At 45.7% G+C, this 27903-nt stretch overlaps 2 protein-coding genes across 5 annotated transcripts in view; one reads left to right on the forward strand and one right to left on the reverse strand.

Annotated features, from left to right (window-relative positions):
- Window positions 1–13993, forward strand: part of WRB (tryptophan rich basic protein) — a 16855-nt gene extending 2862 nt beyond the window's left edge. For 2 of the 4 annotated variants that reach the window (XM_011984172.1, XM_011984173.1), the window contains exons 2-5: window positions 6867–7032; window positions 8261–8328; window positions 9665–9779; window positions 13066–13993. In XM_011984172.1, coding sequence (XP_011839562.1) covers window positions 6867–7032; window positions 8261–8328; window positions 9665–9779; window positions 13066–13139 — 423 coding nt within the window. In that variant the 3' untranslated portion in view covers window positions 13140–13993. Of the gene's footprint in view, window positions 1–3908; window positions 4000–6866; window positions 7033–8260; window positions 8329–9664; window positions 9780–13065 lie in introns of those variants that run through there. The other 2 variants (XM_011984171.1, XM_011984169.1) reach the window with 2 other exon arrangements.
- An 8111-nt stretch (window positions 13994–22104) lies between these two features.
- The window catches only part of LCA5L (Leber congenital amaurosis 5-like), a 49477-nt gene continuing 43678 nt past the window's right edge, over window positions 22105–27903 (reverse strand). The window contains exons 8-10 of the mRNA XM_011984168.1: window positions 26593–26696; window positions 26302–26419; window positions 22105–22989 (exon numbers count right to left, since the gene is read on the reverse strand). Coding sequence (XP_011839558.1) covers window positions 22259–22989; window positions 26302–26419; window positions 26593–26696 — 953 coding nt within the window. The 3' untranslated portion in view covers window positions 22105–22258. The remainder of the gene's footprint in view (window positions 22990–26301; window positions 26420–26592; window positions 26697–27903) is intronic.

Here is a 27903-nt window from a genome sequence, read left to right on the forward strand (position 1 = left end):
ACTGTGTTCACCAGGATGGTCTCGATCTCCTGACCTCGTGATCCACCCGTCTCGGCCTCCCAAAGTGCTGGGATTACAGGCTTGAGCCACCACGCCCGGCCTATTATTTTTATTTTTATTTATTATTTTTATTTTATTTATTTTTTTGAGATGGAGTCTTGCTCTTGTCACCCAGGCTGGAGTGCAATGGTGCAATCTCGGCTCAGTGCAACCTCTGCCCCTCGGGTTCAAGAGATTCTCCTGCCTCAGCTTCCCAAGTAGCTGGGATTATAGGTGCCCGCCAGCATGCCTGGCTAATTTTTGTATTTTTAGTAGAGATGAGGGTTCACCATGTTGGCCAGGCTGGTCTTGAACTCCTGACCTCCAGTGATCCACCCGCTCTGGCCTCCCAAAGTGCTGGGATTACAGGTCTGAGCCACCGTACCCAGCTTATTTTTATTTTTTTGAGAGGGAGTCTCTCTCTGTCACCCATGCTGGAGTGCAGTGGCTCAATCTTGGCTCACCTCCGCCTCCTGGGTTCAAGCAATTCTTCTGTCTCAGCCTTCCAACTAGCTGGGATTACAGGTGCATGCCACCATGCCGGGCTAATTTTTTAGTAGAGATGGGGTTTTGCCATGTTGGCCAGGCCGGTCTCGAACTCCTGACCTCAGGTGATCCACCCACCTTGGTTGGTCTCCCAAAGTGCTGGTGTTACAGGCCTGAGCCACCACACCCAGCCTTTTTTTTTAAAAAAAATACTAATTATCCTAATGGACAGAAGGTGGTATCTCATTTAGTTTTGATTTGCATTTTCCTAATAATTAGTGATGTTGAGTATCTTTTCAGATGCTTATGGCCGTCTGTTTATCTTTGGAGACATGTCTAGTCAAATATTTTGCCCCCTTTTAAAATTCAGTTGTTTTTTGTTGTTGAGTTAGTTCCTTTTGTTGTTATTAGACAATTTTTTTTTTTTTTTGAGACAAGAGTTTCGCTCTGTTGCCCAAGCCGGAGTGCAATGGCGCTGTCTCGGCTCACTGCAACCTCTGCCTCCTGGGTTCAAGCGGGTCTCCTGCCCCGCCTCCCCAAGTAGCGCCATTCTCCTGCTTACACCACCACGCCCAGCTAATTTTTGTGTTTTTTTTTTTTTTTTTAGCAGAGAGGGGGTTTCACTATGTTGGCCAGGCTGATCTTGAACTCCTGACCTCAGGTGATCCACCTGCCTCGGCCTCTCAAAGTGCTGGGATTACAGCCGTGAGCCGCCACACCTGGCCGACAATTTTTTTGTTTTTAACTGTTAAGTTCAGGGATGCGTGTGCAGGTTTGTTATACAGGTAAACTTGTGTCATGGGAGTTTGTTGTAGATTATTTCGTCACCCAGTTATTAAGCCTAGTACCCATTAATTAATTTTCCGGATCGTCTCCCTCCCACCCCCCTCCCTCTGAAATAAAAAAAATTGTTTTTAGAGGCCGGGTCTTGCTCTGTGACTCAGGACCTGTGTCCACTCTTGTGCTGCCTCCTACAACAACCTTATGGCCTCTCTAACCTCAACCCAGTTAGCTTTCTTAAACCCATTTCCCTTTGATTGTAACATTTGTTGTTAGCCAGGTTCAGAAGGATAACATAATTATTATCCCAGCAGAGTACACCCACCCTGTAATTGGTAATAGAGATGTTTGGCCTCGTCACTGGGTTTGTGGTGACCGTCTGTGAGAAGCTGTAAGGAACGCGCTGGTCTTGAGTAGGGTCAAATGCTGCTCCTTCACCATCATCAGAGGCTACTTCATCACAGCCTCTGATTTGAGGATTCAAGTGGGAAAGACTCATGACAAGCAGCAGAAAGTCGAATTGGGAAAACAGTGCTCTCTGGGATGGGGCCACGCTCAGGTACTTAAATCATAACCTCCCTTGGGATGTTTCTGAAGCAGAAGTTGGGGAGGCAGCGCCCTGATCTCATCACTCAGTCTAGGCTGCACTGGTTCCCCCCTCCCCCCGCCGCGCCCCCAGCTCCCTGACCCACGTGAGGCCTTAGGAGGTCTGAAGTATCAGAAGTCCTTGGGCCAGTTAAGACTAGTAAGGTCCTGGGAGGCGATCTCAGCTGCCCGCTGCTGTGGGGGTGGGATGCCTGGTAAGGACACCAAGTCTCTGGCGTTGGCGTGGTTGGAATTTTCCCGGGGATCTCTACCTCCTCTTCAATCTGGTCACAGACGCATAGTTCATTCAGTAGGTGGTCCGGGACTTTATTCAGCTATAGGAGGGCAACAAAGACGACTTTGATGAGCGCCGGCTCTGCAGCTCTGCAGGTGCAGGGGAGGTGCACTGTATAGGTACCCCAGGACTGGCGCGGGCTGTGGGTCTATGCGAACGACACGACTGTGCAGGCGTCCCAGGAGTGGCGCAGGGTCAGAGTCCATGCAAGCCGCACGCACTGCGCAGGTGCCCCAGTACTGGCACGGGCTCAAGAGTCCATGCAAACCGCACGCACTGCGCAGGTGCTCCAGGAGTGGCGCAGGCTCAGTCTATGCAAACCGCATGCACTGCGCAGGCGTCCCAGGACCGGCACTGGCTCAGGGTCCCTGCGAGCCGCACGCACTGCGCAGGCGCCCCAGGACGGGTGTGGGCTGAGGGGCCACAGGAGCCACACGCACTGCGCAGGCGCCAGGAGGCCCTTCCTTGCAACCCTAGCTTTGCAGATAAAGGACGCTGGCGGGTTGCCTTCTGGGCTCACCGGCCGATTGCCCTTTCAGATTCAACATTTTCTAAATTATCTTTCAGTTTCTGCTGTAAAGAGTGGCCACCTCCTTTTCCCTCTAGGGGACTGAAGTCAGAGGAGAATGTTGCAGGGTTTGCCTCTGTGGTCATCTTCTTAGAGCACCGCCCCCCCTCGCGCCCCCACACCCTTTTCCTCAGCCGTTGCTTAGTGAGTCCCTGCCGTGGACCAGGCTTGGAGATGGTCCTCAAGTATTAGTTTAGGGGGACGACGCTGCGCTTCACAGGACCTACCCCAGAGTCGTATGACGCAGAAGCGCGCTGGTGAAGTGCGCATGTGCGGGCAGGGCCTCCAGTGGGACTCTCGTGGGGGCCGCAGCCAAGGACTGGGTCTGGCGGCCTGGAGAGCTGCTGGTTTCTCGGCCCTGGCCGGCGGGTCCTGGCCGAGAGTGGCATCTGGGGCTGTTCAGGATCTGGAGCTTCCTGAGTTGGAGGACTCTGTCCTCTGTGTTCAGGGACTCAGGGTGACCTGAGTTGGTGGTTCCTGGGTTTGCCTGCTCAACTGCTGGCAGGCGCGAGCACGGACTGTGCACTTTGTCATGCCATCAGTTACTTACTTTTGTTCTAAAAATTAATATTTGCATTATTACATTTAGATTCATATCTTACTGAATCTTATACTGCATAATTCTAGAACATTTTAACACTTATATGTGGGTCTTGGATTAACATTGATGCATATTTGCAAATTTATGCTTTAAAACATTTTTTTTTAGACACAGGGTCTCACTCTGTTGCCCAGGCTGTAGTGTGGTGGTGCCATCATAACTCACAGCAGCCTCAACCTTTCGGGCTCCAGCGATCCCTCCCTCCCCACCTCAGCCTCCCAAGTAGCTGGGGGCACAGGCACCCACAGCTGCGCCACCACGCCTGGCTAATTTTAATTTTTTTTTTTGTAGAGATTGGGTCTTGCCATGTTGCCCCGCCTGGTCTCGAACTCCTGGGCTCAAACGATCTTCCTGCCTCAGTCTCCCAAGGTGCTGGGATTACAGGGTTAACCACCGCGCCTGGCTCAGACAATTTTTATTGTGCTTATACATGTAATAGATGTAATTTTTTTTTCAAGCACCAGTTGTTTTTGTTAACCTTACAAAGCTGCCTTCAGTTTTCCTCAAGTTCACTCTTCTGCCTTCACTCACCTCCCATTCCTGAGTTAATTGTTTTGTGTACTCCCTCTCAGGTGACTGGCCGGACTCGGCTTCCCAGCTCTAACTGGAGAGTTGTCCCTACTGTGCGGCAGGCAGAGGAGACCTGTGAGCTGGAAGGGGGAGAGGGAATCTCATTTATTGTGTGCTTACTGTGTGTCAGGCACACTTTAGATACACTATAACATTTCATCTTTATTAGTCTGTTTAAAAAATTTCGAAACAAACACAAATGTGCAGAAAAGTTACGCATACAGTCAATACCGAGAGCTGATTCTGTTTCCTGAACCATTTGGAGTTGTCAGTCTGAACCCCCTCATTCCCAGGTACTTTGGTATTCAATAGATTCTTGGGGGCCGGGCATAGTGGCTGACGCCTTTAACCCCAGCACTTTGGGAGGCCGAGGCGGACGGATTGCTTGAACTCAGGAGTTCACTGGCAACATAGTGAAACCGCGTGTCTACTAAAACTAAAAATAAATTAGCCGAGCGCTGTGGTGCACGACTGTGGTCGCAGATACTCAGGAGGCTCAGGTGGGAGTATGGCTTGAGCCCAGGAAGTTGAGGTTGTAGTGAGCCGAGATCTAATGTAGGCATCAAGTTCTTTACCACGATCTGATCCTCAGGCCCCATTCAGGTTCCCCACGTGTTGCGGTAACGTCCTTAACAGGGAAAGGACCCAGTTCAGAATCATGCGTTGTATTTCCCAGCCTCTAGCCTCCTTCTGTCTGGAGGAGTTTCCCGGTTTTCCCTTGACTTTCATGGCTGTCATTTGTGAGTATGAGAGGCCAGTGATTTCACAGAATGGACGTCCACTGGCATGTCTGATACTTGGCAGGGGTATCTGAGAGGCAGTGCTGTGTTCTCATTGTATCTCATCCGCTGGTGTGGGACTGGGATTTGGGGATGTTCGCTGATCCCTTGGGGCAGGTGGCCGAGGCGCCTGTAAGGGATCTGGTCTTGGGGCACCCGCGCAGTCCCCGGACTAGGCCTTCCCGGCAGATCTGCGGGCGCCACCTGGCGGCCACTGCCGACTCCTCCCTTGCGCTCCAGCCACTCCTCCCCTCCCGGTGCCGTGGCCCGGGGCCGTTCCCTGGAGAGTAGACTACTGGGGCTGGTGCCGGGAACCGGGGCCTGCAGGGGGCGACGCAGGCGGGCCCCCAGGTCATGCGGGGCCCCTCTGCTCACAGGGACCAGCCAGGCCAACCTGGGGAGGGTGCCTCTTCGTTTATGTCTGTATTTCTCTGCCTGTCTGTGGAAACCACACATCTCCAATTCTAAGCCAACACCACAAGATTCATTCTGCTTCTCTTGGAGACGCCTGCTTTCCTGCCTGCCTTCCTGCCTGCCTGCCTTCCTTCCTCCCTCCCTCCCTTCCTCCCTCCTTCCCTACCTTCCTTCACCAGGTTATGAAACTGGCTAGTTTTTCATATTTTTTGTAGAGACAGAGTTTCACCGTGTTGCCAAGACTGGTCTCAAACTCCTGGGCTCAAGCGATTCACTTGCCTTGGCCTCCCAAAGTACTGGGATTATAGGCATGAGCTACTGCACCCGGCCTTTTTTCTTTTCTCTCTCTTTTTTTTTTGAGACAAGGTCTCACTCTGTTGTTCAGGCTGGAGTCCAATGGCATGATCTGAGCTCACTGCAGCCTTGAACTCCTGAACACAAGAGATCCTTCCACCCCGTCCTCCAGAGTGCTAGGGTTGCAGGCCGAGCCACCACGCCAGGCTGAGGCATTTTTCTAAGTGTCTTTGCTGAAAGTGAGAAGACTGGCTTACGTTATCCTCAATATGTTTATTTCTGTGATCACCCTTTTGTAATTAATCTCTGGTGTCCACCACCAACTGATACCCATGTGAATGCATGCCTCGCCCCACCTGGGCTCTGACACGGGCAGGTTTCCTTCTTGTCTTGTATGTCTGTCCCCCTCACCCTACAGACCCTGACTCCTGTGTCAGGCTGCCCTTTCTTGGGGACCCCTGTATCACCATGCCTGGCCCTGATGCCTCTTGCCAGGGTGCCATTCTGTGGGAAGGCCCTCTGCACTGAGCTTGGGCACTGACGCTCTGCCCTGGCCCCGCCTCACCGCTGTTGCCCTGCACCTGCACCTTGCTCTGCCCCGTCTAATCTAGGACTGAATTCTTCAGGCAGGGGAGAGGACCCACGTTCCCTGTCGCTGGAATAACAGCTCTGGTGATGAAACTGGTTTTCATTTCATAATTGCAATTTTAGTTATAGTGAAAGAGACAAAAATTTGTATTGGAGCAATTCATGGGCATCTCCGCAAAAGGAAAAATATAGTTTGAATAGCAATTTGAATATGACTTTTTTTTTTTTTTTGGTGGTAGTTATAGAGAGCTGAAAAAGGCAGCAGAGGCTGGCTGTGTAGGTAGTAGGCAGCTTGGCCAGTTGGCAGAGGCAGGAGTAGGATGTTGGAGCAGGGTGTACTGGTTCTGCCTGGTCAAACCCATGCTGGAGTCGCCTCAAAGGCAGTGGCAGGGGAATTCCCTCAAGGGGCTGCTCCAGACTGCCTGGAGATGGGGCCAGCTTGGATTCCAAAGAAAGAAGCACTAAACGCCAGGGTGATGAGTCCACAGCATTCACGAAGGGAACTTAGAAGAGCTGCGGCAGTCCTGGGACAGCCAGTGAGAGAAAGGGACATTTACCTAGGGCTGTCTGCCACGGGGGGGCTGGGGTTTGGAGTGTATGTGGGAGTTTGAGGACTTTGTCATGGCAGGGCTAGTTTGTAGGTGTTTCTCAGCAGGATGAATCTTCCAGTGTTCTCCAGCAACAGCCTTCACTCTTTATTAGTCCTGAGAACGTTCACGGCCCCAGTTTGGGTTCAAGCCTGCAGGGAAACACACAACTGGCTGGGTCACAGAGTGGTCAGGGCATAGACAGAAAGTAGGGGGAGATTGGGGGATCCTCCTGTGGCCCGTGTTGGAAGATGCTGATCCCCGCTGTCCACCCTGCCAGATGTCCAGGGTGCTGCAGAAGGACGCGGAGCAGGAGTCACAGATGAGAGCGGAGATCCAGGACATGAAGCAGGAGCTCTCCACGGTCAATATGATGGACGAGTTTGCCAGATACGCCAGGCTGGAAAGAAAGATCAACAAGATGACGGATAAGCTCAAAACCCACGGTACTGCGTCCCTTGCAGCCTGAAGGCTTCGTGAGAGCTGATTTATAGAGAAGTCTGTATGTAAAGATTAGTAGAATACATACTTTGCTTCTTGGATGTTTTGAATATTGATGGAAACTTTTAAGTTATCTGGAGGAAACTCAGTAATAATTACTTTCTTCTTATTTGTTGGTGAACCTTTGCTTTCTAATCACAGAAACATCTAAGAATCCTCTCAGATTTTCCTCAGAGCCAACTCTTTATTGTAGGTTTTCATTTTTAAATTCATCACTTTTCTGAGAGAAGCCCAGAAAAAAAGTCTCACAGTGGATTGTCAGAGGCTTTTGTTCCACTCTCTAGAAAAATGCCCAGCAGTGTCCTCTTCCGAGTGTCACCTCCCGGGTACAGTCTCCTGTGATGAAGAGCGCTTTCTCAGGGCAGCCCGTGTGCTGAGGAACCCTGTGCACAGTGTGTGCACAGTCAGACAGCTGTCTCTGTGGCTAGGAAAACAGACAAAGGGGGCCTGTCCAGGCCCAGGACAAGCTGGATTCCCACCAGGGGTTCGTGTACTGTGCAGACTGGGAAATAGGGAGGAAAATTTAGTCCTGTTGGTAAGTGGTAATTCTATTATACGAAGAATCTTTGATTTCATGAGTCATTTTAAGAGTTTTCAAAGGCCGGTGCAGTGGCTCAAGCCTGTAATCCCAGCACTTTGGGAGGCCGAGACGGGCGGATCACGAGGTCAGGAGATCGAGACCATCCTGGCTAACACGGTGAAACCCCATCTCTGCTGAAAAATACAAAAAAACTAGCTGGGCGAGGTGGCAGGCGCCTGTAGTCCTGGCTACTCGGGAGGCTGGGGCGGGAGAATGGTGTAAACCCGGGAGACGGAGCTTGCAGTGAGCTGAGATCTGGCCACTGCACTTCAGCCTGGGCGACAGAGCGAGACTCTGTCTCAAAAAAAAAAAAAAAAAAAAAAAAAAAGAGTTTTCAAAAAAAAAGAGTTTTCAAAATTAAAGCTATTCAAATCTCAATCTGAATAGGATTCTATTTTAAATAATGGCATAATGAGATGGTGGGTGACTTAAAAATTCCATTGTACATTTTCTAATTATGTTGAATATGTTGAGTGATTGTTCCATTTATAATCAGAAAGTGTATTATACGGGAAAATAACATTTCTGTGTATTTGAATATGTTGTTAATTTTTTAGGACTGACGTAATTGTTTATCCTGTTTTTCCTTTCAGTGAAAGCTCGGACAGCTCAATTAGCCAAGATAAAATGGGTGATAAGTGTTGCTTTCTACGTATTGCAGGTAAGTGTGCTAGAGCGCCAGCCGGGTCATTGGAGTTGGTGGCCCTGAACTCCAGAGCGTTGCCTGCAGATCCAGGGCTGGGAGTTTGGGCTGTTCCACCTTCAGCTATCCTGTCGTGTGGCCCTGCCCACACGGAGCTGTAAACACTCTCGGTCTGTAAGTCAGACTAAAAGGAAGCCTTTCTCTTGAGGAGAGTTGTTACAGTTTGGGACTTTTTGGCAGATGAACTGTGAAGGAAGTTTCTCAGAGAGCTTCCACCACGCCTTCATCCCCTTGTGATTTGAACGGCCAGGTGGGATGAAGTGAGAAGCTTATAGATGACGTTGGTTTTTTCTGAGATCTTCAGTAATTTGGCTCTTACTTGTTACCTGGTATACTTCATGGGCACTCTCCATCCTCCAGGTAGAGAACCAGCTTTTCTCACTGAAATTGGCTTCTAGCCTTCCTGCCTGGGGCTTAACCCACGGAGCCTCTCCTGGAGCTGTTGCTGGGCTCTGCTCTGCCCCGAGAGTACAGTTGTGCTACCCAGACACCTTTAGCAGCTGCCGTAAATATCCGAGTTGCAGTACTGTGTGATCTAGTACCAAGGCAAAGCATTCAAGCTCACCCTGCAAAAAGCTTAGTTTGGGGTGGGTAGATTTAAGGAAATTGATCCTGAGGCACTGCCATTTGCGAAGAGGTAAATTTCCTGCAGATAAAGGAGTTAGGCCAGCAACCCTCTTTCATGTCTCCTCTTCTGAGTGGCCTATTCAAGCCAGGAAGAGGACAGATGACAGTCGAAGGAATGCTGCAGGGGGATGGAGGGAAATAAAGCATCCCCCACCATTGAAACTTACACAGGGCTCACCTCTGTGTGCCTTGCTAACACTGGTGCACTTGGGAGAATTCCCTGTTTTTTCAAGGATGGCTTTCATCACTAATAAGGTGTGTTTAGTGTACAGTCTGGCTACCCAAAGCAGATACTCAGTGAGAAAAGCACACCCGTGTTATGGGAGACTTTGGTTAGTTGATCAGCTAATTCAAATTATGTGTAGATTGTATTTATCCTAAAACAGGGAAATGCCAGTTCACAGAGGAAGGCTCGCCTACTTGTTGGCAGTGTTCCGGACATGCCGCTGAGCTCGTCTTTAATTAGACTTTCTAATTCAGGGTTTCACCAGGGGACATTAGTGGCCGTGTGTGCTCATCTGTTGTCTGTGGGGACTGGGTTCCTAGGCTTGAGGTGCTCAGTCTGGAGAGTTTTCCTGGGTTTGTTTTCGCATTTCCCTGTGCTCCCTTCTGTGCGGTGGGTCGTGTGACCGGCAGGCTGTGCCACTCACCACAGGTGTCTTTCCAGGCTGCGCTGATGATCTCACTCATTTGGAAGTATTATTCTGTCCCTGTGGCTGTTGTGCCGAGTAAATGGATAACCCCTCTAGACCGCCTGGTAGCCTTTCCTACTAGAGTAGCAGGTAAGAATTTTCTGGAAGATATAGTGGAAGAGTGTGGATAGGCTTGTGTAGAGGTGTGTGGTAGAAGATTAAGTTAGCCTGACATCCTCCTCACTGTCCATTTAGTGAGCAGGTTTTGTGAGGCTTGCCATGAAGAAACTGAGGTCTAGAAAAGTTACCTCACTTGTCTAGTGTCACCAAAATGTTAAGGAGCAAAGCTAGAATTCAGTCCTAGGTCTGTTTCCGGGACCCATGCCCAGTGCGTCAAGTCTGATACCCCATTGAAACACTAGCTGTAGGTCCACAGTTCTGTCTCTTTTCAGTCCCCATTGTGGTTGGCCTCTCTGTAGCACTTGATGCTCTTGGCTATTCTTTTATTTTTTATTTTTTGAGACAGAGTCTTACTCCGTCACCCAGGCTGGAGCACAGTGGTGCGATCTTGGCTCGCTGCTACCTCTGCCTCCCAGGTTCAAGCAATTCTTATGTCTCAGCCTCCCATCTAGCTGAAATTACAGGCGTGCACCACCGTGCCCAGCTGATTTTCATAGTTTTTAGTAGAAACAAGGTTTCACCATGTTGGCCAGGCTGGTCTCAAACTCCTGACCTTAAGTGATCCTCATGCTTTGGCCTCCCAAAGTACTGAGATTACAGGCATGAACCACTGTGCCCGACCACGTTCTTTTATTTTTGAAGATAATTTTTTTGGATATTAAAAGTAGTACATGTCACTATAGAATGATTAGAAATATAGTGATTAATTACAAACCCCAGCTGGGTTCACTGGCTTACACCTGTAATCCTAGCACTTTAGGAGGCCAAGGTGGGCGGATTGCCTGAGCCAGGAGTTTGAGACCAGCCTGGGCAACATGGTGAAACCCTGTCTCTACTAAAATACAAAAAATTAGCTGGGCGTGGTGGTGCGTGCCTATAATCCCAGCTACTTGGGAGGCTGAGGTGTGTGAATCACTTGAATCCGAGAGGGGGAGGTTGCAGTGAGCTGAGATCATGCCACTGTACCCCAACCTGGGTGACAGAGTGAGACTCTGTCTCAAAACAAAATAAAATAAAATAAATAAAAAATAAGATTCCTATTAGCTTTTAATGCTGTGATATATTTTTCTTTGTCTTTTTTTTCCCATTTATTTTGATATAGTTAAGGTCACCTGGCACATAACATTTTGTACCTCCTTTTTACTTTATAGTGTAAGCCTATTCCCACGTCTTAGTTTTTTAGGGCTAAGTGAAATACTATAAACTGGGTAGCTCATAAACAACAGAAATGTATTTCTCACTGTCCCGGAGGCTGGGGAGTCCAAGATCGAGGTGCCGGCAGATTTGATGTCTGATGATGGCCCATTTTCCTGTTCATGGATAATGTCTTCTCACTGTCCCCTTGCACGGTGGAAGGACGAGCTCCCTTAGGCCTCTTTTGTAAGTGCACTAATCCCATTCACAAGGACTCTGCCTTTGTGACTTAATCACCTCCCAGAAGGCCCCAACTCTTAATGCCATCACTGTGGGGGGTAACATATTAACAGATGAATTTTAGGGGGATACAAACATGCAGACCATAGCACCATATCAGTAAATTTCTTTTCTTTTCTTTTTTTTTTTTTGAGGCAGGGTCTTGCTGTGTTGCCCAGGTTGGCAGTGGCACCCTCCTAGCTCACTACAGCCTCGAACTCCTTGGCTCAAGTGATCCTCCCACCTTAGTCTCCTGAGTAGTTAGGGTCACAGTTGCACACCACCATGCCCAGCTAATTAAAACAAAAGTTTTTTATAGAGATGGGGTCTTGCTTTGTTGCTTAGGTTGGTCCCAAACTCCTGGCATCAAGCAATCCTCCCTGCTCAGCTTCTCAGAGTGCGGGGATTATAGGCGTGAGTCACCTTGCCCGGCACATTTCTTCATTAAGGAATTTGCAGTAGCTGTTCTTCATTTAGATATGTCATCTGCAAATTTTCCTGAGGAAGGATATTTATTTGGGTCCTGATTTTTTGCTGTTAAAGATAATGCTGCAGCACACATCCCTGCTGGTCTTTGGTTGTGATTTGTGGTTATGCTAGAGGTGAATACTGTATCAGAAGGAATGACTATTTCTTTTTTTTTTTTTTTTTAAGACAGAGTCTCACTCTGTTGCCCAGGCTGGAGTGCAGTGGCGTGATCTCAGCTCACTGCAACCTCCGCCTCCCAGGTTTCAAGTGGTTCTCCTGCCTCAGCCTCCCCGGTAGCTGGGATTACAGGTGCCCACCACCACGCCTGACTAATTTTTGTAGTTTTAGTAGAGACAAGGTTTCACCATGTTGGCCACGCTGGTCTTGAACTCCTGACCTCAGGTGATTCACCCGCCTTATCCTCCCAAAGTGCTGGGATTACAGGCGTGAGCCACTGTGCCTGGCTGGGAATGTCTGGTTCAAAGACTCCCAATTTAGCTACCACTCCTGTCCCGTTCTCCACCCTTTCCTTCCCCTCTCCTTTGTTTGACACAGCTGGGCCTAGGCCAGGAGCTCTGCGCTGCGGGCCAGAGAAGCATCCAGCCACCCTTCCATGCCTCCAGCAGGGCCATGGGCTACTCTTGCAGCCTGTCCTCCTGGACAGGGGGATATGTGTGCCTCTCCATTATTGGTGGGGCAAGAAAGGCATAGGTAGACATTGCTTTGTTTATAATGCTTTCTGAGAAAGGAAAAGTTAATCTTACAGGTTTGGTTTTGGAATCTATTAATATCATAAGTAGTAACGCACATCTCTCTGGCAGGAAAGGGAAGTTCAGCCCAGGGTCCACTGTTCACTGCGATTCCTGCTTAGTAAAGAATGCAGCCCTGTGACTCTGTAGAAAGTGACAAATTCGGGCTGGGCACGGTGGCTCATGCCTGTAATCCCAGCACTTTGGGAGGCGGGCGGATCATCTGAGGTCAGGAGTTTGAGACCAGCCTGACCCACATGGTGAAACCCTGTCTCTACTAAAAACACAAAATTAACCGAGTGTGGTGGCGCACACCTGTAATCCCAGCTACTCGGGTGGCTGAGGCAGGAGAATCACTTGAGCCCGGGAGGCAGAGGTGTAGTGAGCTGAGATCGCACCATTGCACTCCAGCCTGAGGGATAGAGCGAGACTCTGTCTCAAAAAAAAAAAAAATAAATAAGTAAAGAAAGTGACAAATTTGAACCTATGAAACATAAACTTCGCCTCAGCCTAGCACTGCTCAAAAATAGTGGAAATACTGTCTTTGCTGTGAGTTAAGGACAGCAGAGACAGATGTGGGCAGCACTGCTGGGGCGCTCTCTCATGGTGAATTTCTTTGTTTTCAGGTGGTGTTGGAATTACCTGTTGGATTTTAGTCTGTAACAAAGTTGTGGCTATTGTGCTTCATCCATTCAGCTGAATAGGAAGATGGATACAGCTATGAAACTTTTAAAAATGGATTTTCTCTTATTAGGTTAAAAATCTGATTTACACTGTTTTGTTTTTTAAGAAACAAATGTGCACAGTTTCGATTTTTTTTTTTTGTTGAATATGTTTGTTCTTGGACTTTATGAGAGATTCTTGTAAGAATCATGATTTTCTACACCTGTCATTGAGTCAAGAAAGTCCAGTTTATGACACGTGTGTACAGTGAACACCATCCTAGATCTGTACGAAATGTGAAATGTTTAGGGACATCTCCGTGCCGTCACTTGTGATTTGCCCTCTTGTGTATTTTGGTCATATTGCCAGCTGGAAAGTCAAAATTTTCTAACAACTTTAAGTTCTTTGAAGACTTAGTGCTGTTTTTAATCCAGTTTAGAAAGTAACTTAATTTTAATACCACTACTAAGAATTCAAAAAGTTCTCCTTTAATCACATTCAATACAACTAAAAGAACAACACTAATTGGCATTACTGGGGCTTTTTCTTCCTTGGTTTAAAATGTCATTTGTTGAGGAAGCATTGTGTAGTATTATCTACTTACTTGAGGCTGTTAATTTTTCATTACAGTGTTTTGTAAATGTATCCACAAGACCATAATGCATTGTTTTGTGCTCAAATTGTGTTTTGTATTTAAGGCATTTTGAATGAAGTGTATTTTATAAGCATTTAATATTTATGCTCTTTAGAATGGAACACAGAAAACAAACCTTATAAGGCCTGATTAAATTAATCGGAACCAATAACCTGTGTGGCCCACAAAATCTAATTCTGCTAAATGTTTCTTCAAACACTTTTTTCTAATTAAAATCTTTGCAAGTGCTTGTGTAACTTCCTGCCTTACAGCTGCTTGTTTGCTGTGAGCCACCCGCAACTGACAAGCGGCTGTTAAGTGAGTAACCCTATCACAGTAAAGCTGAATTCTCCCACTGGTTTCTGCAAGTTCGTATTTGTATTCTTTTGTTTCCTAATCTAATAAGGAGCTTGTCGTTCTTTTAGCTGATTGGACTATGAAAAGACAAAGTGCTGTGGTCCTTTCGTTTATTGTCATGCTGAAGACCACCAGAGCGGCTTTTGGGTTCCACTTACTCAAACACACATGCACTGCAGGCTTACCCAGCACCAAGTCTACTTAGCTTTAAGAAAGGACAGAGAGCAGGGACCACAGCTGCAGCCTCGAGGAGGACCTGGACACCAGCTTCCAGTGTCCATCACCACACGGGATACATTTTTCCCACAAAGAATTAGAAGCCAAGTGAGGAGGAGATGAGAGCAGCACACGGAAGCTGCAGGGACTAGTCCCTCGAACCAAATGTAGCACCAAGGGGGCACGTGCCTAACTTGCGTTTCAGTGAGCTGCAGGCAGAAATGATGGCGAACAGTCAGCAGTGCGCCGGCCATGTAGAGCGTGCCCAGGGAACTGTGGGGATCACTCGTTCGCATACAGTGCCCCTGATGAGACCCTTATCTCTTAAGGACAGTCTCATTCAGTTATTAGAAGAATTTTGACAAATCTCACTGAGGCTAGAGGTAAAAATTTCTAGTTCACAGCTGTTAACTTTCCCCATACGTGAATAGTTTGTGATGATGAAATAGGGGAGGTAAATGTCCTTTATATTTCACTTTATTGTGTCTTTTTAGAAATTATACACTTTTTTTGGTCTCCCAGGCTGGAGTGCAGTGGTGCGATCTCAGCTCACTAACCCTGCCTCCTGGGTTCAAGTGATTCCCTGCCTCAGCCTCCCGAGTAGCTGGGATTACAGGTGTGCGCCACCACACTCAGTTAATTTTGTATTTTTAGTAGAAACAGGATTTCACCATGTTGGCCAGGTTGGTCTCGAACTCCTGACCTCCGGTGATCCACCCGCCTCGGCCTCCCAAAGTGCTGGGATTACAGGTGTGAGCCACCGCGTCCTGCCTACAATTTGTTTCAACAGATGATGAACATGGTGCTGAATTCAGAAGATAGAGAAAGGGCTGCAGTAAATGTGCATCTTATGACTCTTGTCACCCAATTTCCCAAAGTTTTCCTCTGTTACCAGTTTCTTACGACACTGCCGGTGATATTCCATGCATTTATGAATATTAATATATGTGCTTTTAAGATAAATGTTTTAAAGTTATAAAAGTAATACCCAAAAAGACAAAAGTAGTACCTATTTACTGCTTTTTTAAAAAAATCTAACTTGGGAAGTACAGAAAAGCAGCAAGGAAGAAAAACCTGTGACTCCATAGCACTAGGGTGGCTGGCGTTAGCATCTATGCTTTTGCTTTTTTCTAGATATGTGTGTATAATGTTGAAAGCTAATGATAGGTTTTATTTTGTTTTAAATTTATTTTTATTTATTTTTTGAGATGGGGTTTTGCTCTGTTGCCCAGGCCAGAATGCAGTGGTGCCATCTTGGCTCACTGCAACCTCCGCCTCCTGGGTTCAAGTGATTCTTCTGCCTCAGCCTCCTGAGTAGCTGGGACTATAGGCTTGCACCATGACGCCTGACTATTTTTTGTATGTTTAATAGAGACAGGGTTTCACCATGTTGGCCAGGCTGGTCTCTAACTCCTGACCTCAGGTGATTCACCTGCCATAACCCCCCAAAGTTGGGATTACAGGCCTGAGCCACGGTGCCCAGCAGGTTTTTGTTTTTATTTTAAAAATACTGGATCTATTTTATAATTTTATGTGAAAACAGGTATCTCTTTGATTTAAAATACGTCTAAAGCACTGGGCGTGGTGCCTCACACCTGTAATCCCAGCACTTTGGGAAGCTGAGGTGGGCGGATCACGAGGTCAGGAGTTCAAGACCAGCCTGACCAATATGGTGAAACCCCGTCTCTACTAAAAATACAAAAATTAGCCAGGCGTGGTGGCGCACGCCTGTAATACCAGCTACTCAGGAGGCTGAGGCAGGAGAATCGCTTGAACCCAGGAGGTGGAGGTTGCAGTGAGCCAAGATCACACCACTGCACTCCAGCCTGGGTGACAGAGCGAGACTCTGTCTCAAAAAAAAAAAAAAAAAAAAAAAATCTAAAGCTCTCTTCATAACAATTTTTTTTTGGTCATAAATTTATGGTAAATCAGGGAAATTTTTTAATATATAAATCCATAATCTTTTTTTTTTTTTTTTTTTAAATAGAGACAGGGTCTCATTATGTTCCCCATGCTGGTCTCAAACTCTTGGGCTCAAGTGCTGGGATTACAGACATTAGCCACGACGCCCAGCCCATAATCATTTTTTACAGGTTTTATGTGCTCCTGTTGCCGCCATAGGGGCTGGAATGCTAGGCAAACTGGTTTACTTTCCCCTGACCTGGCGGGCTCTCTGACCTTCCATAGTTTTTCTTACACAGTGCTTTGTGGGAGAGAGTGTGTGTGTGTGTGTGTGTGTGTGTGTGTGTGTACGTATGTGCTGACGGCCCCCCTGGAACCAGAGCTTTAGACTTAATAAAGCTTTCTCTGACCCCCTTATGGTAGTGATTTTTCTTTCCTATCCATCATGTGAGCATTTAAAGTAGTAGCTGTATGACTGATTGGTGGTATCTGCTGTTGTGGTTTTGTTTCTAATGTTGTAGATCCTTTTTCGTGTGTGTGATAAAAGGTTATTTCAGTGATGCTGCAAGCGCCTTTAGGGCCTGGGATTATCCCTGAGCTTTTCTGTACTCCTCCAGCATGCCTTCAGTCAGTACCCAGGAGTATTTAACTCAGAATCACATAATGGTTTTCCACTAGAGCCATGTATGGAGTCTGTTTTCTTTGCAGTTGAAATGTTAGCAATTAACAACTGTCAGGAGAATTTTCTAAGTGCTGCTGTCTTATAAGGCCTGCAGTATAGAGCACTTTGGTGATGTCACAGATTCAAAGCCACACGTGATTGGTTTGAACACCACTGGAATCCCAGGCCAGGCAGCTCATTCTGTCTCTGGGCCCAGGGTTCTTGTGTGGGTTGGCTTTCCTGCATGCGCCTTTGGGATCTAATGTGTATAAATCTGTCGACACTCAGAGTGCTGACTCTTACCAGTGAATTCAGTCTTAAATTGCATGAATATTGTGTAGTTTTGGCCAATATTGTGGGTAAGGATATTGGACTCTAAAGGGTAGGACAGTCATTCCTTTATATTGGCCAAATTCTTTTCCTGTATTTTTTTTTTTAAGAGACAGGGTCTCATTCTGTCACCCAGGCTGGAGTGCAGTGGCGTGATCATAGCTCACTACAACCTCGTGCTTCTGGGCTCAAGCGATCCTCCAGCCTTGGCCTCCTGAATAGCTGGGATTACAGGCATGCGTCACCATGCCTGGCTGTTTCTCATTTTTTATTTTTATAGAGAGCAGGGTCTGACTGTGTTACCCAGGCTGGTCTCGAACTCCTGGACTCAAGTGATCCTCCTGCCTCAGCCTGCTGTGTAGCTGGGACAACAGGTGTGTACCACAACCGTGGGCTCATTTTAAAATTTTTTTAGAGATGGGGTCTTGCTATGTTGTCCAGGCTGGTTTCAAACTCCTGTCCTCAAGTGATCTTCTGCCTCAGCTTCCCAGAATGCTGTGATTATAGGTGTGAGCCACTGTGCCCAGCCATTGTTCCTGAATCTTTTTAAAAAATAGTTTTTATTAAATATTGAGAGGTATAAAATATTTAAAATATGTAAATTTTAAAGAATGAAAATACAAATCTTTGTATCTTTCACCCAAGTTTTAGAAGAACCTTTGCGATCCCAACTGAGCAAAGGTAACACCATTGCTCTGAGTTTTATCATTTCCTATTCGTCATGGTCGTATCACATATTTGAATCTGTAAAAATACGTTGTTTGGTTTCGTATGCTCTTCAGCACACAGACATGGCTGTTGTTTTGTGCTTCACTTTACCGTGCTCCGTAGACACTATCTTTTTCACAAATTGAGGGTTTGTGGCCACCCTGCATCGACCAAGTCTGTCAGCGCCGTTTATCCACAGCACGTGCCCACTTTGTGTCTCTGTGTCACGTTTTAGGGGTTCTCACGACATTTCATATTTTTTCATTATTATATGTTATGGTGGTCTGTGACCAGCGATCTTTGATGTTACTATGGTAATTGTTTTGGGGCATCAACAATTACACCCGTACGAGGCAGCAGATTTAATGTATAAATGTGTGGGTTTTGACTGCTCCACTGACTTGGCCATTCCCTTCTCTCCCCGCTCCCCAGGGCTCCCTATTCCTTAAGACACAAAAATGTTGAAAGTAGGGCAACACTGGCCCCTAATTTCAATAATAATGGTGGCTTCTAAACGTTCAAGTGAAAGAAGAGTTACGTGTCTTTTGTGCTAGCTTTTCTTTTAATTAATTTGAGATGGAATCTTGCTCTGTTGCCTAGGCTGGAGTGCAGTGGCGTGATCTCGGCTCACAGCAACCCCTGCCTCCTGGGTTTAAGCGATTTTCCTGCCTCAGCCTCCTGAGTAGCTGGGATTACAGGCATGCAGCACCACGCCTGGCTCATACTTGTATTTTTAGTAAGAGACGGGGTTTCACTATGTTGGCCAGGTTGGTCTCGAACTCCTGGCCTCAAGTGATCTGCCTGCCTCAGCCTCCCAAAGTGTTGGGATTACAGGCTTGAGCCACCTGTAAAGAATCTGAGTTCTTTACTTACAATTTTTTAGTTCACTGAGCTGGAGACCCCAGGGAGGTCCCAGCATTGTATGGAAAAGGGACCCCCTAACTTGGGCTGCCTGGGTTTTGTCCTCAGGAGGAGTCTGTGATGCTCAGTTCTCTAATTTCGGCAAATGCCCTTTAGGCAGAAGCTTACTTTAGTGCTTTGCTTACTTATCTCCTCGGGTGCCTAATTTCGTTGAGTGTTTACCAGCTGACCAGCCGATTTAGAAACGTTTTCTATCGTTAGTACGGCATTTTTAGCTTTTGTTCTGGCAAGAGTGTTGCAGTACCTTCTCTCTCAGAGCTCAGGAAATAGATTTGTTTTTTAAAATCTTTTTTTCCATGATCGTACAGTTATGTTCATTATAGCAAACATGCAAAAGAAAGCCAAAGTAGAAAACACTAAAAATAAATTAAAAATTGGCCCCAATCTCATACCTCAGAGATAAAAAGTTAGCATGTTAATCTGTGACCCTCTAACTTTTTTATGCGTACAATTAAGATGACTAGACAACAACAGGCTTAGATTCTGTTTTTATTAAATTAGTTCTCTACACTTCTAAATATAGCTATGATTTAATATTATGATATTAAATCATAATATTTCTATGATATAATATTATTTGTGCTTTTATTGTGGGTGGGCATACGAAAAGATCTCTTGGAAAATCCTCTATCTGCTATGAAGCTGGAGTAGACATTGTCATGTTACTCAGCATACCATTTCCAGGAGTCCTTTTCATACATTCCTCCAGAATTTAGGCCACTATGTCATCTCACTGCATTTGCGTATTTCCCCTTAGCCTGTGAGAGCTCTCCCTCCCTCCCTCCCCTTACCCCTTCTGTCCTCTTCTTTTGTATCTTATTGCACCTTGCTTTTTATAAAAGATCAAAGCATATGCCAATTGTAGTGATCTAGGCTCACTTCAAACTCTGCCTACCCGGTTCACACCATTCTCCTGCCTCAAACTCCCGAGTAGCTGGGACTACAGGTGCCCGCCACCACGCCCAGCTAACTTTTTGTTATTTTTTAGTAGAGACGGGTTTCACCGTGTTCGCCAGGATGGTCTTGATCTGACCTCATGATCCACCCGCCTCGGCCTCCCGAAGTGCTGGGATTACAGGCGTGAGCCACCGCGCCTGGTCTACTATTTTTATTCTTATTTTTATTATTATTATTTTTGAGATGGAGTCTCACAATGTTGCCCAGGCTGGAGTGCAGTGGTGCGATCTCGGCTCACTGCAACCTTCACCTCCCAGGTTCAAGCAATTCTCCTGCCTCAGCCTCCCATGTAGCTGGGACTACAGGTGCTGGCCACCACGCATGGCTAATTTTTGTATTTTTAGTAGAGACAGGGTTTCACCATGTTGGTCAGGCTGGTCTTGAACTCCCGACCTCAGGTGATCTGCCTGCCTCAGCCTCCCAAAGTGCTGGGATTACAGGTGTGGGCTACCGCGCCTGGCTATATATTTATTTTTATATCTTTTGAGACAGGGTCTTGCTCTGTCACCCAGGCTGGAGTGCAGTGGCATGATCCTGGCTCACTGCAACCTCCACCTCCCAGGTTCAAGTGATTCTCCTGCCTCAACCTCCTGGGTAGCTGCCATTGCAGTTAATATTACACACCAACCCATAAACATCATTGGAAAGGAAATAGTATGGTCTAGATTATAAACAACTCCCCCTTATAACTAAATGAAGGTAAACTAAATAAAATGGGGCTGGGAGTATAGCCTCCTTTTTATAGTCCTAATTTAAAATATCCTAAGTTTAGTAAATGTGTTAGTTAGGACTGAGCAGCTATCTTGAATAAACACCAGCAGGGCCATGGCACTCTTACAGTTTTTAGAACAAGATTAACAGAAAAATGGTCAACGTAGAGGTATGCAACAAATCTCAATAAATGATACTGGATCTCAGGTGTACACAAGGAAAGCATCACCCACAAAGGCAGGACATTGGATACCCAGGTTAGCTGAATAAGAGAAACTCAAAAATGATTGTCATGGCTGGGCATGGTGGCTCACACCTGTCATTCCCAGCACTTTGGGAGGCTGAGGTAGGTGGATCACCTGAGGTCAGGAGTTCAAGACCAGCCTGGCTAACCTGGCAAAACCATTTTTAGTCTCTCATAAAAATACAAAAATTAGCTGGGTGTGGTGGTGCACGCCTGTAATCCCAGCCACTCAGGAGGCTGAGACACGAGAATCACTTGAACCCCGGGGGGTGGAGGTTGCAGTGCGCCAAGATTGTTATCACTACACTCCAGCCTGGGTGACACAGCAAGACTCTGTCTCAAAAAAAAAAAAAAAAAATTCCATAAAACTAAGCTTGGTAATCACTATATATATATACACACACACATATATATACACACACACATATATATACATATACATCATACACACAGATACATATCTGTATTTTTTTTTTTTTCTTTGAGGTAGAGTCTTGCTCTGTCACCCAGGCTAGGGTGCAGTGGTGGGTGTTATTTTGGCTCACTACAGCCTCTGCCTCTCGGGTTCCAGTGATTCTTCTGCCTCAGCCGCCTGGGAAGCTGCCATTACAGGCATGTGCTACCACACCCGGCTAATTTTTTGTGTTTTCAGTAGAGACAGGGTTTCACCATGTTGGCCAGGCTGGTCTCAAACTCCTGACCTCAGGTGATCCACCTACCTCGGCCTCCCAAAGTGTTGGGATTACTGGTGTGAGCCACGGCACCCAGCCAATGTTTTTTTGTTTTAGTAAAAAGAGTCTTTTGATCATATTGTTCCCTTTCAAAGCTGCTGCTACATTTTGTTTTTATTTTTTGAGACACAGCCTCACTCTGATTGCCCAAGCTGGAGTGCAGTGGCACGATCATATCTCACTGAAGCCTTGACCTGGGCTCAAGTGATTCTTTGACCTCAGCCTCCCAAGTACCTGGGACTACAGGCACACACCACCACACCTGGCTAATTCTTTTAATTTTTGTAGAGACGGGGTTGTGTCATGTTGCCCAGGCTGGTCTTAAACTCCTGGACTCGAGTGATCCTCCCGCCTTGGCCTCCCAAAATGCTGGCATACAGACGTGAACCACTGCATCTGGCCTGCTTCCATGTTTTTAAGTTACAATTCAACTCTATTGCTGATAAATTTTGTTGTGTATGAGATGCATATGTTTTGAGTGACTAACTTAGAGTTACTAGCTATGGAGTCCCACAGAATACTAAAACCATATAGTAAACCAGTCTCCCAGAAGATAATGGATGTTTCAGTTGTAAAGATGTAAATTTGAAGTGTTATCATTGGCTAATATAAAATAGATTTTTTACTAGATTAGCAATAAAACAAAAATTTAGTTATTGAAAGTCAATTAAGTACTAAAAGACACACACACATACACTCCCTCTCTCACACATTTCAAAAATAAGATGCAAGGCACATAAGTAGCATTATATCAAACCAGAATGCATTAGGATATTGATTATATTTAAATAATTATTTTTCTTTTTCCTTCTGTAGGTGACGATGGCTTAATAGAATTTACCACAGTTACTTTAGAGTCTCCGAAAGCATTGCTGGCGGAGGCCTGACTGGGAGGCAGGGGATGTGACTCCTTACTTTGCAAAGGCTCCTCTGAGCCTTTTGCAACACCAGGACTTGATTGGTCAGTTTTCAACACGGAGCCTGATCCAAAGAGTTCTTCCATGAGACTGCTTTTCTTATCTCTGAAAGTTGTATCCTTCACTTTTATTCTGGAAGACTTGCCAAATGAGGGCTCATACCCACTGTCAGAATGCTCTAGCTCCATTTCCTCTCTGTTACTGAGATGCTTGCTTGTACTATGACTGTACTTCGTGTTGCCAGCATTGGCTGGCCCACCTGAAGCAGGAAGCCCATGATGCAGATTTTCAGTTGCTTCTGTGAATGAGTAATGCCTTCTTTGTCTGAGGGGGCCTTTCGTGTAGGGAGCAGTGCATTTGTCAGGTGTGTCATCCATGCCGTTTCTCTGCATGCTTCTTTTAAACTTTTCTCTTACTAGAACATCTTCTTGAGTGCTTTCTCTTTCAGGATGAATAACTTCAATTATTTTTGGTGGTAATTCTTGCTTTTCTTTCACAAAAATGGTTTTCTTTTCTTGGTCTTCTTTTTTGTCTTTTTGTCTTCCAGTATTCTCCAGCAGTACTTGCACTTCCAAATATTTCTCTTCTCTTGATAAATCTGTATTAGAAAAATAGGCAATTTAGTGCTGTTTAAAATGAATGGATCTCTATTTCAGGATGGCATGTCTAGGACACTTATTTGCACCACCTCACAAGCACATTGAAATGACAGAAAAGGTAAGAAATTAGATGCATAGACAATAGGTTACAGAGAAGGGTGATATTAACAAATGTGTTATGTTATAGTTTCTTAGAATTTCCCAAGCAAATGGGAATTATGAAACCAAAAGAAAAATGACATTCATTGAGGAAGAAATAAAATTTGCCAATAAGGTTATTAATAGACGTTCAACATTACTAACTGGATGTAGTGCCAGTTAAAACAGTGATGGCTGAGGCAGTGGCTCACACCTGTAATTCCAGCACTTTGGGAGGCTGAAGCAGGAGGATTGCTTGAGCCCAAGAGTGAGACCAGCCTGGGCAACATAGCGAAACCCCATCTCTACAAAAAATACAAAAATTAGCTGGGCATGGTGGTGCATGCCGGTAGTCCTGGCTACTCAGGAGGCTAAGGTGGGAGGATCACTTCAACCCAGGAGGACAAGACTGCAGTGAGCCGTGATTGTGCCACTGCATGCCAGCTTGGGCAACAGAGCAGAGCTGTTACAAAACAAAACAAAACAAAACAAACCAATGAGAACATTTTTTATCCATCCAATCGGCAAATAATTTCTAGAGCTGTTGAGAAGATGGGGCAACGGGAATGTTTGGTCCCCACTGGTGGGTGTGTTATTGGCACAGCGTTTTTGGATGGCAATTTGGCAGTATCAATCAACATTTTAAGTGAATATACTCTTAGACCCAACAACTTCTTCTTAGAACAAACCTACAAAAAATAGACAAAGATAAGTGCAACGATGTTCACTGCAGCATGGTTTAGTAACACTAAAACCTCCCAAACATCTGCCGAAGGAATCATGGTTAAATAAGGTATGGCATGTGCAGTCTGTGGAATTCCAGGCAGTTATTATAGACGATGAGCTGGATCCATGTGAACCGGTGGGGAAAGGTGTTCCCATACTAGAATATAAGCACATGAGGGCAGGGTTTTGCATTTGCTTCCTGCTGTCTCCCTAATGCCTAGAACAGTGTCTGACACATAGTGTATGCACACAAAGTATTTGTCAAATGAATGGATACACTTTCTAGGACAATATGAATTAGGACAATGGACTGAAAAATAAGCGGAAAACTTAAACACACCAGTGACCACAGTGCAATTGCAACTGATGATCAGTTTCCACCAAACTGCAACAGACAGAGTGGCTTTATGGGTGAGTTCTGTCAAACTACTATGTTATTTAAACATTATTTGGCCTCACAACTAAGGTGAGGCCCTTCTTGGTCCTCTTCTGAATGCCCAATGTTCGACAAGGGCTCTCCATGCTGCCTGCGGAACACGTCTGATTTGCAGCCCGGAGTAAACTCTGGGACTCATTCATCATGCATGTTCTTTCCTCAGAAGTTGCTCTTGCCCAGCCTTGCGGGACTGCACCCAGATCTCCCATGAGTGGTGATGTAACATGAAACAATGAGCCACATCTTCAAAATTCCAAAGGAAAATGACCCCCAACTTAGAGTTTCCTATCTAGGCAATTATGAATCAAGTGTAAGGGCAGAATAATGACACTTCCAGATGAGAGGTATACAAATTTACCTTACCCACACCCATTTACAAGAAGCTTGTGAAGGTTGTGCTCTTTAAAACATGATGTAATTTACCATGAAAGAGGAGGACTTGGCTTAGGAAAGAGAAGATCCAGTAGAGAAGGGGAGTGACAGGAACCTGCAGGAAATGATGAAGGGCAATCCCAGGATGCTAGCTGCACACCAGAGATGAGGAGACAGACTGGGATCCCCGCTCCATTAGACCTCCAGGTACCAAACACCAGGTGAGCCAGGGCCTTGGCCTGTCTTGCCCATGGCTGATGAAGTGGTGTACTCTCTATCAAGCCCTGCAGCCTGGGCCAGCTGAGGACTCTCCTTGCACCCCACAGAAGCAGTTTGTTTCCACCTACTCCCAAGAGCTGGAGGTAAGCTTTGGTGATCTTAGAATAAGAAATTTTGAGCAGCCCGTTCTCTCGGCCCTAGCTCTCTGGGGCCTGCCCAGAAAAGCCCTGCCAGATCCCAGGATGATTCATGACCTCACCCACTGACTGGGCCCTTGTACATCCAGGGGAGCTGAAGCTGGAGTCCTTTTCCTGGAAGTCTTTATTCAAAAGTGACAATATTGCCCTTTGCTCAGCTGGATTTGAATAATTTGCTACTCGGTTTTCCAAAGCTGAATATATTATTTAAGGATACTATTATGAAATGAATGTTTGTGTTCCTCCCTCCCAAATTTCATATGTTGAAGCCCTAACTCCCCAGTATGGCTATATTTGGAGACTGGGTCTTTAAGGAAGTAATTAAGGTTAAATGAGATCACAAGGTTGGGGCCTTCATGATGGAATTAGTGTCCTTATAAAAAGAAACAGTGGAGCACTGGTGCTCTCTCCCTGACCCTCCTTGTGCAAGCACTAAGGAAAGGCCACATGAAGACATAGTGAGAAGTGAGGCATCTAAAGCCAGGAAGAGAGCCCCAACCAGAAGCCAAAGGGCTAGAACCTTGATCTTGGACTTCCCAGCCTCCAGAACCATGAGAAAATAAATAAATGTTGTTTAAGCCAGCAGTCTATGGTATTTTCTTATGGCAGCCCAAGCAGACAAATATAGCTATATATAGACAGGGAGCTGTGAGGGAAAGCAAGGGAATGACTGGCCTAAAACCCAAGATGGTGGTTGTTTCTGGTGGGCAGGGTGAGGGGATATGATTGTGAAGGGCCCATGGGTGTTCCAGGGAGCACTCATGTACTGTTTCTTAAGCAGGGTACTGGGTACACAGGTGTTCCTTTTATTATAATTCTGGAAACTGTTTTATGATGTGTTTTTTTTTTTTTTTTTGAGACGGAGTCTCACTCTGTTGCCCAGGTTGGAGTGCAGTGGCATGATCTCAGCTCACTGCAACCTCTGCCTCCTGGGTCCAAGTGATTTTCCTGCCTCAGCCTCCTGAGCAGTTGGGATTACAGGTGCACACCACCATGTCCAGTTAATTTTTGCATTTTTAGTAGAGACAGGGTTTCACCATGTTGGCCAGGCTGGTCTCAAACTCTTGACCTCAGGTGATCCGCCCACCTCGGCCTCCCAAAGTGCTGGGATTACAGGCCTGAGCCACCATGCCCAGCTGTTTTACGTGTGCTTTATATACACATATAGTAATTCACAATAAAAAAATCCAGTAAGACAGACTTTAAAAAGTTGTTAAAATTACCTTCACATTTTGTCTTAGAATCCTCTTGCTTTGGTAGTTTATTGACACAGTGAGGAATTTCACGATTTATTTCAGTTGATTTTTCTTTACGATCCATGTTTCCTGTTGCCTTTTTACCCTATGATTTAGAAAAGCAGCAAAAACACATTTTGGGGGGTCTAGATAACTTTAAATTGCATTTTAGTCTAACGGATTACAAATACTTTTCACATAGAACAAGTGACTATAGCCTAATTTATTTTTGTTAAGACATGTTTAATTAGATACTGTAAGATTCCAAGTTTGCTGTACCTTAGTTGTCAAAGGTGGAACATCTGATTTTTGGGTTCCCTGGTGTCTCATACTTGTGAATGGCAAACTTTTTCTGTCTGCTTGGACTGATTTTGTTGAAGAAACTATAGAACAGGTAGATTATATGTAAGAAACATATTTTACATTTGGATGCAATATTGATTTTAAATATAAAATAACATTAATGCAATGTAATAATAAAGTAGACTAAGTATTTTCTAAATATTCTATATATATATAGCATTTGCTAAGTTTCCTGTTTTTCCCTTCAGGGCCCTTGCTTTGTCTTACTTTGGGCCCCACAGTGTTAGAGTACAAAACAAGTAGGTGTTAGGATAAGACAGTGTTGCTGTTGGAGGACAAGGCTGTCCTTTGTGGATGGGATTCAACAAGGCAGACGTGTAATTGTGAGAGGCCAGGCCACTGAGCCATCCTGTAGCAGAGCTCTTGATTATCAGTGGTTAGACTGTCTGTGCTAAAGCACATGACCACTAAGTCTAGACTGCACTTGCCCTGAAAAGTGAAGGAAATTATATCTTTTAAACACCCCCTTGGTTGATTCATCATCTCTATTATTCTAGATTATAAGCCAGAAGCAAACAAAGGCAGGCAAGGAAATTTGAGCTTGTTGCATCTGGAAGTAAACATGTAGTTACTTCTAATAAAACAGGGCTGAGTATTCCTATGCTACTTCTGAGTCGAATCTGTTGCTGGGAGATCTTGGGGGGAAGTGCATGTGGTCTTGAAGGAAAGAAGACTCTTCACCAATGAGAGGTATACACTAATGATAGCGGCATCAGTAGAGACGAATCTCAAAAACATTATGCTGAACAAAAGAAGCCAGATACAAAAGAGCTCATGCTGTGGGAGTCTACTTACGCGAAGTTCTAGAACAGACAAACTAAGCTATTGTGACCAAAGGAAAGTCAGTGGTTGCCAGGTGAGGTAGGGGGCTACTGACTGCAGGGACACGAGGAAGCTTCCTGGGGAGGTGGAAATATTCCATATCTTGACTAGGGTGGTGGCTCCATCGGTATAAGCATCTGTCAAAACCCACTGAGCTGCGTACACACTTAAAATGGATGCATTTTACTGAGGTAAAGTATACCCCAATAAAGTTCATTTTGAAAAGCCATACACTGGCTAACAGATACACTTAGAAAGTTCCCTTTTTGGCCGGGCGCGGTGGCTCAAGCCTGTAATCCCAGCACTTTGGGAGGCTGAGACGGGTGGATCACGAGGTCAGGAGATCGAGACCATCCTGGCTAACACGGTGAAACCCCGTCTCTACTAAAAAAAAAAATACAAAAT

The sequence above is a fragment of the Mandrillus leucophaeus genome, unplaced genomic scaffold (assembly GCF_000951045.1).
Source record: "Mandrillus leucophaeus isolate KB7577 unplaced genomic scaffold, Mleu.le_1.0 Scaffold262, whole genome shotgun sequence".
Lineage (NCBI taxonomy): Eukaryota > Metazoa > Chordata > Mammalia > Primates > Cercopithecidae > Mandrillus > Mandrillus leucophaeus.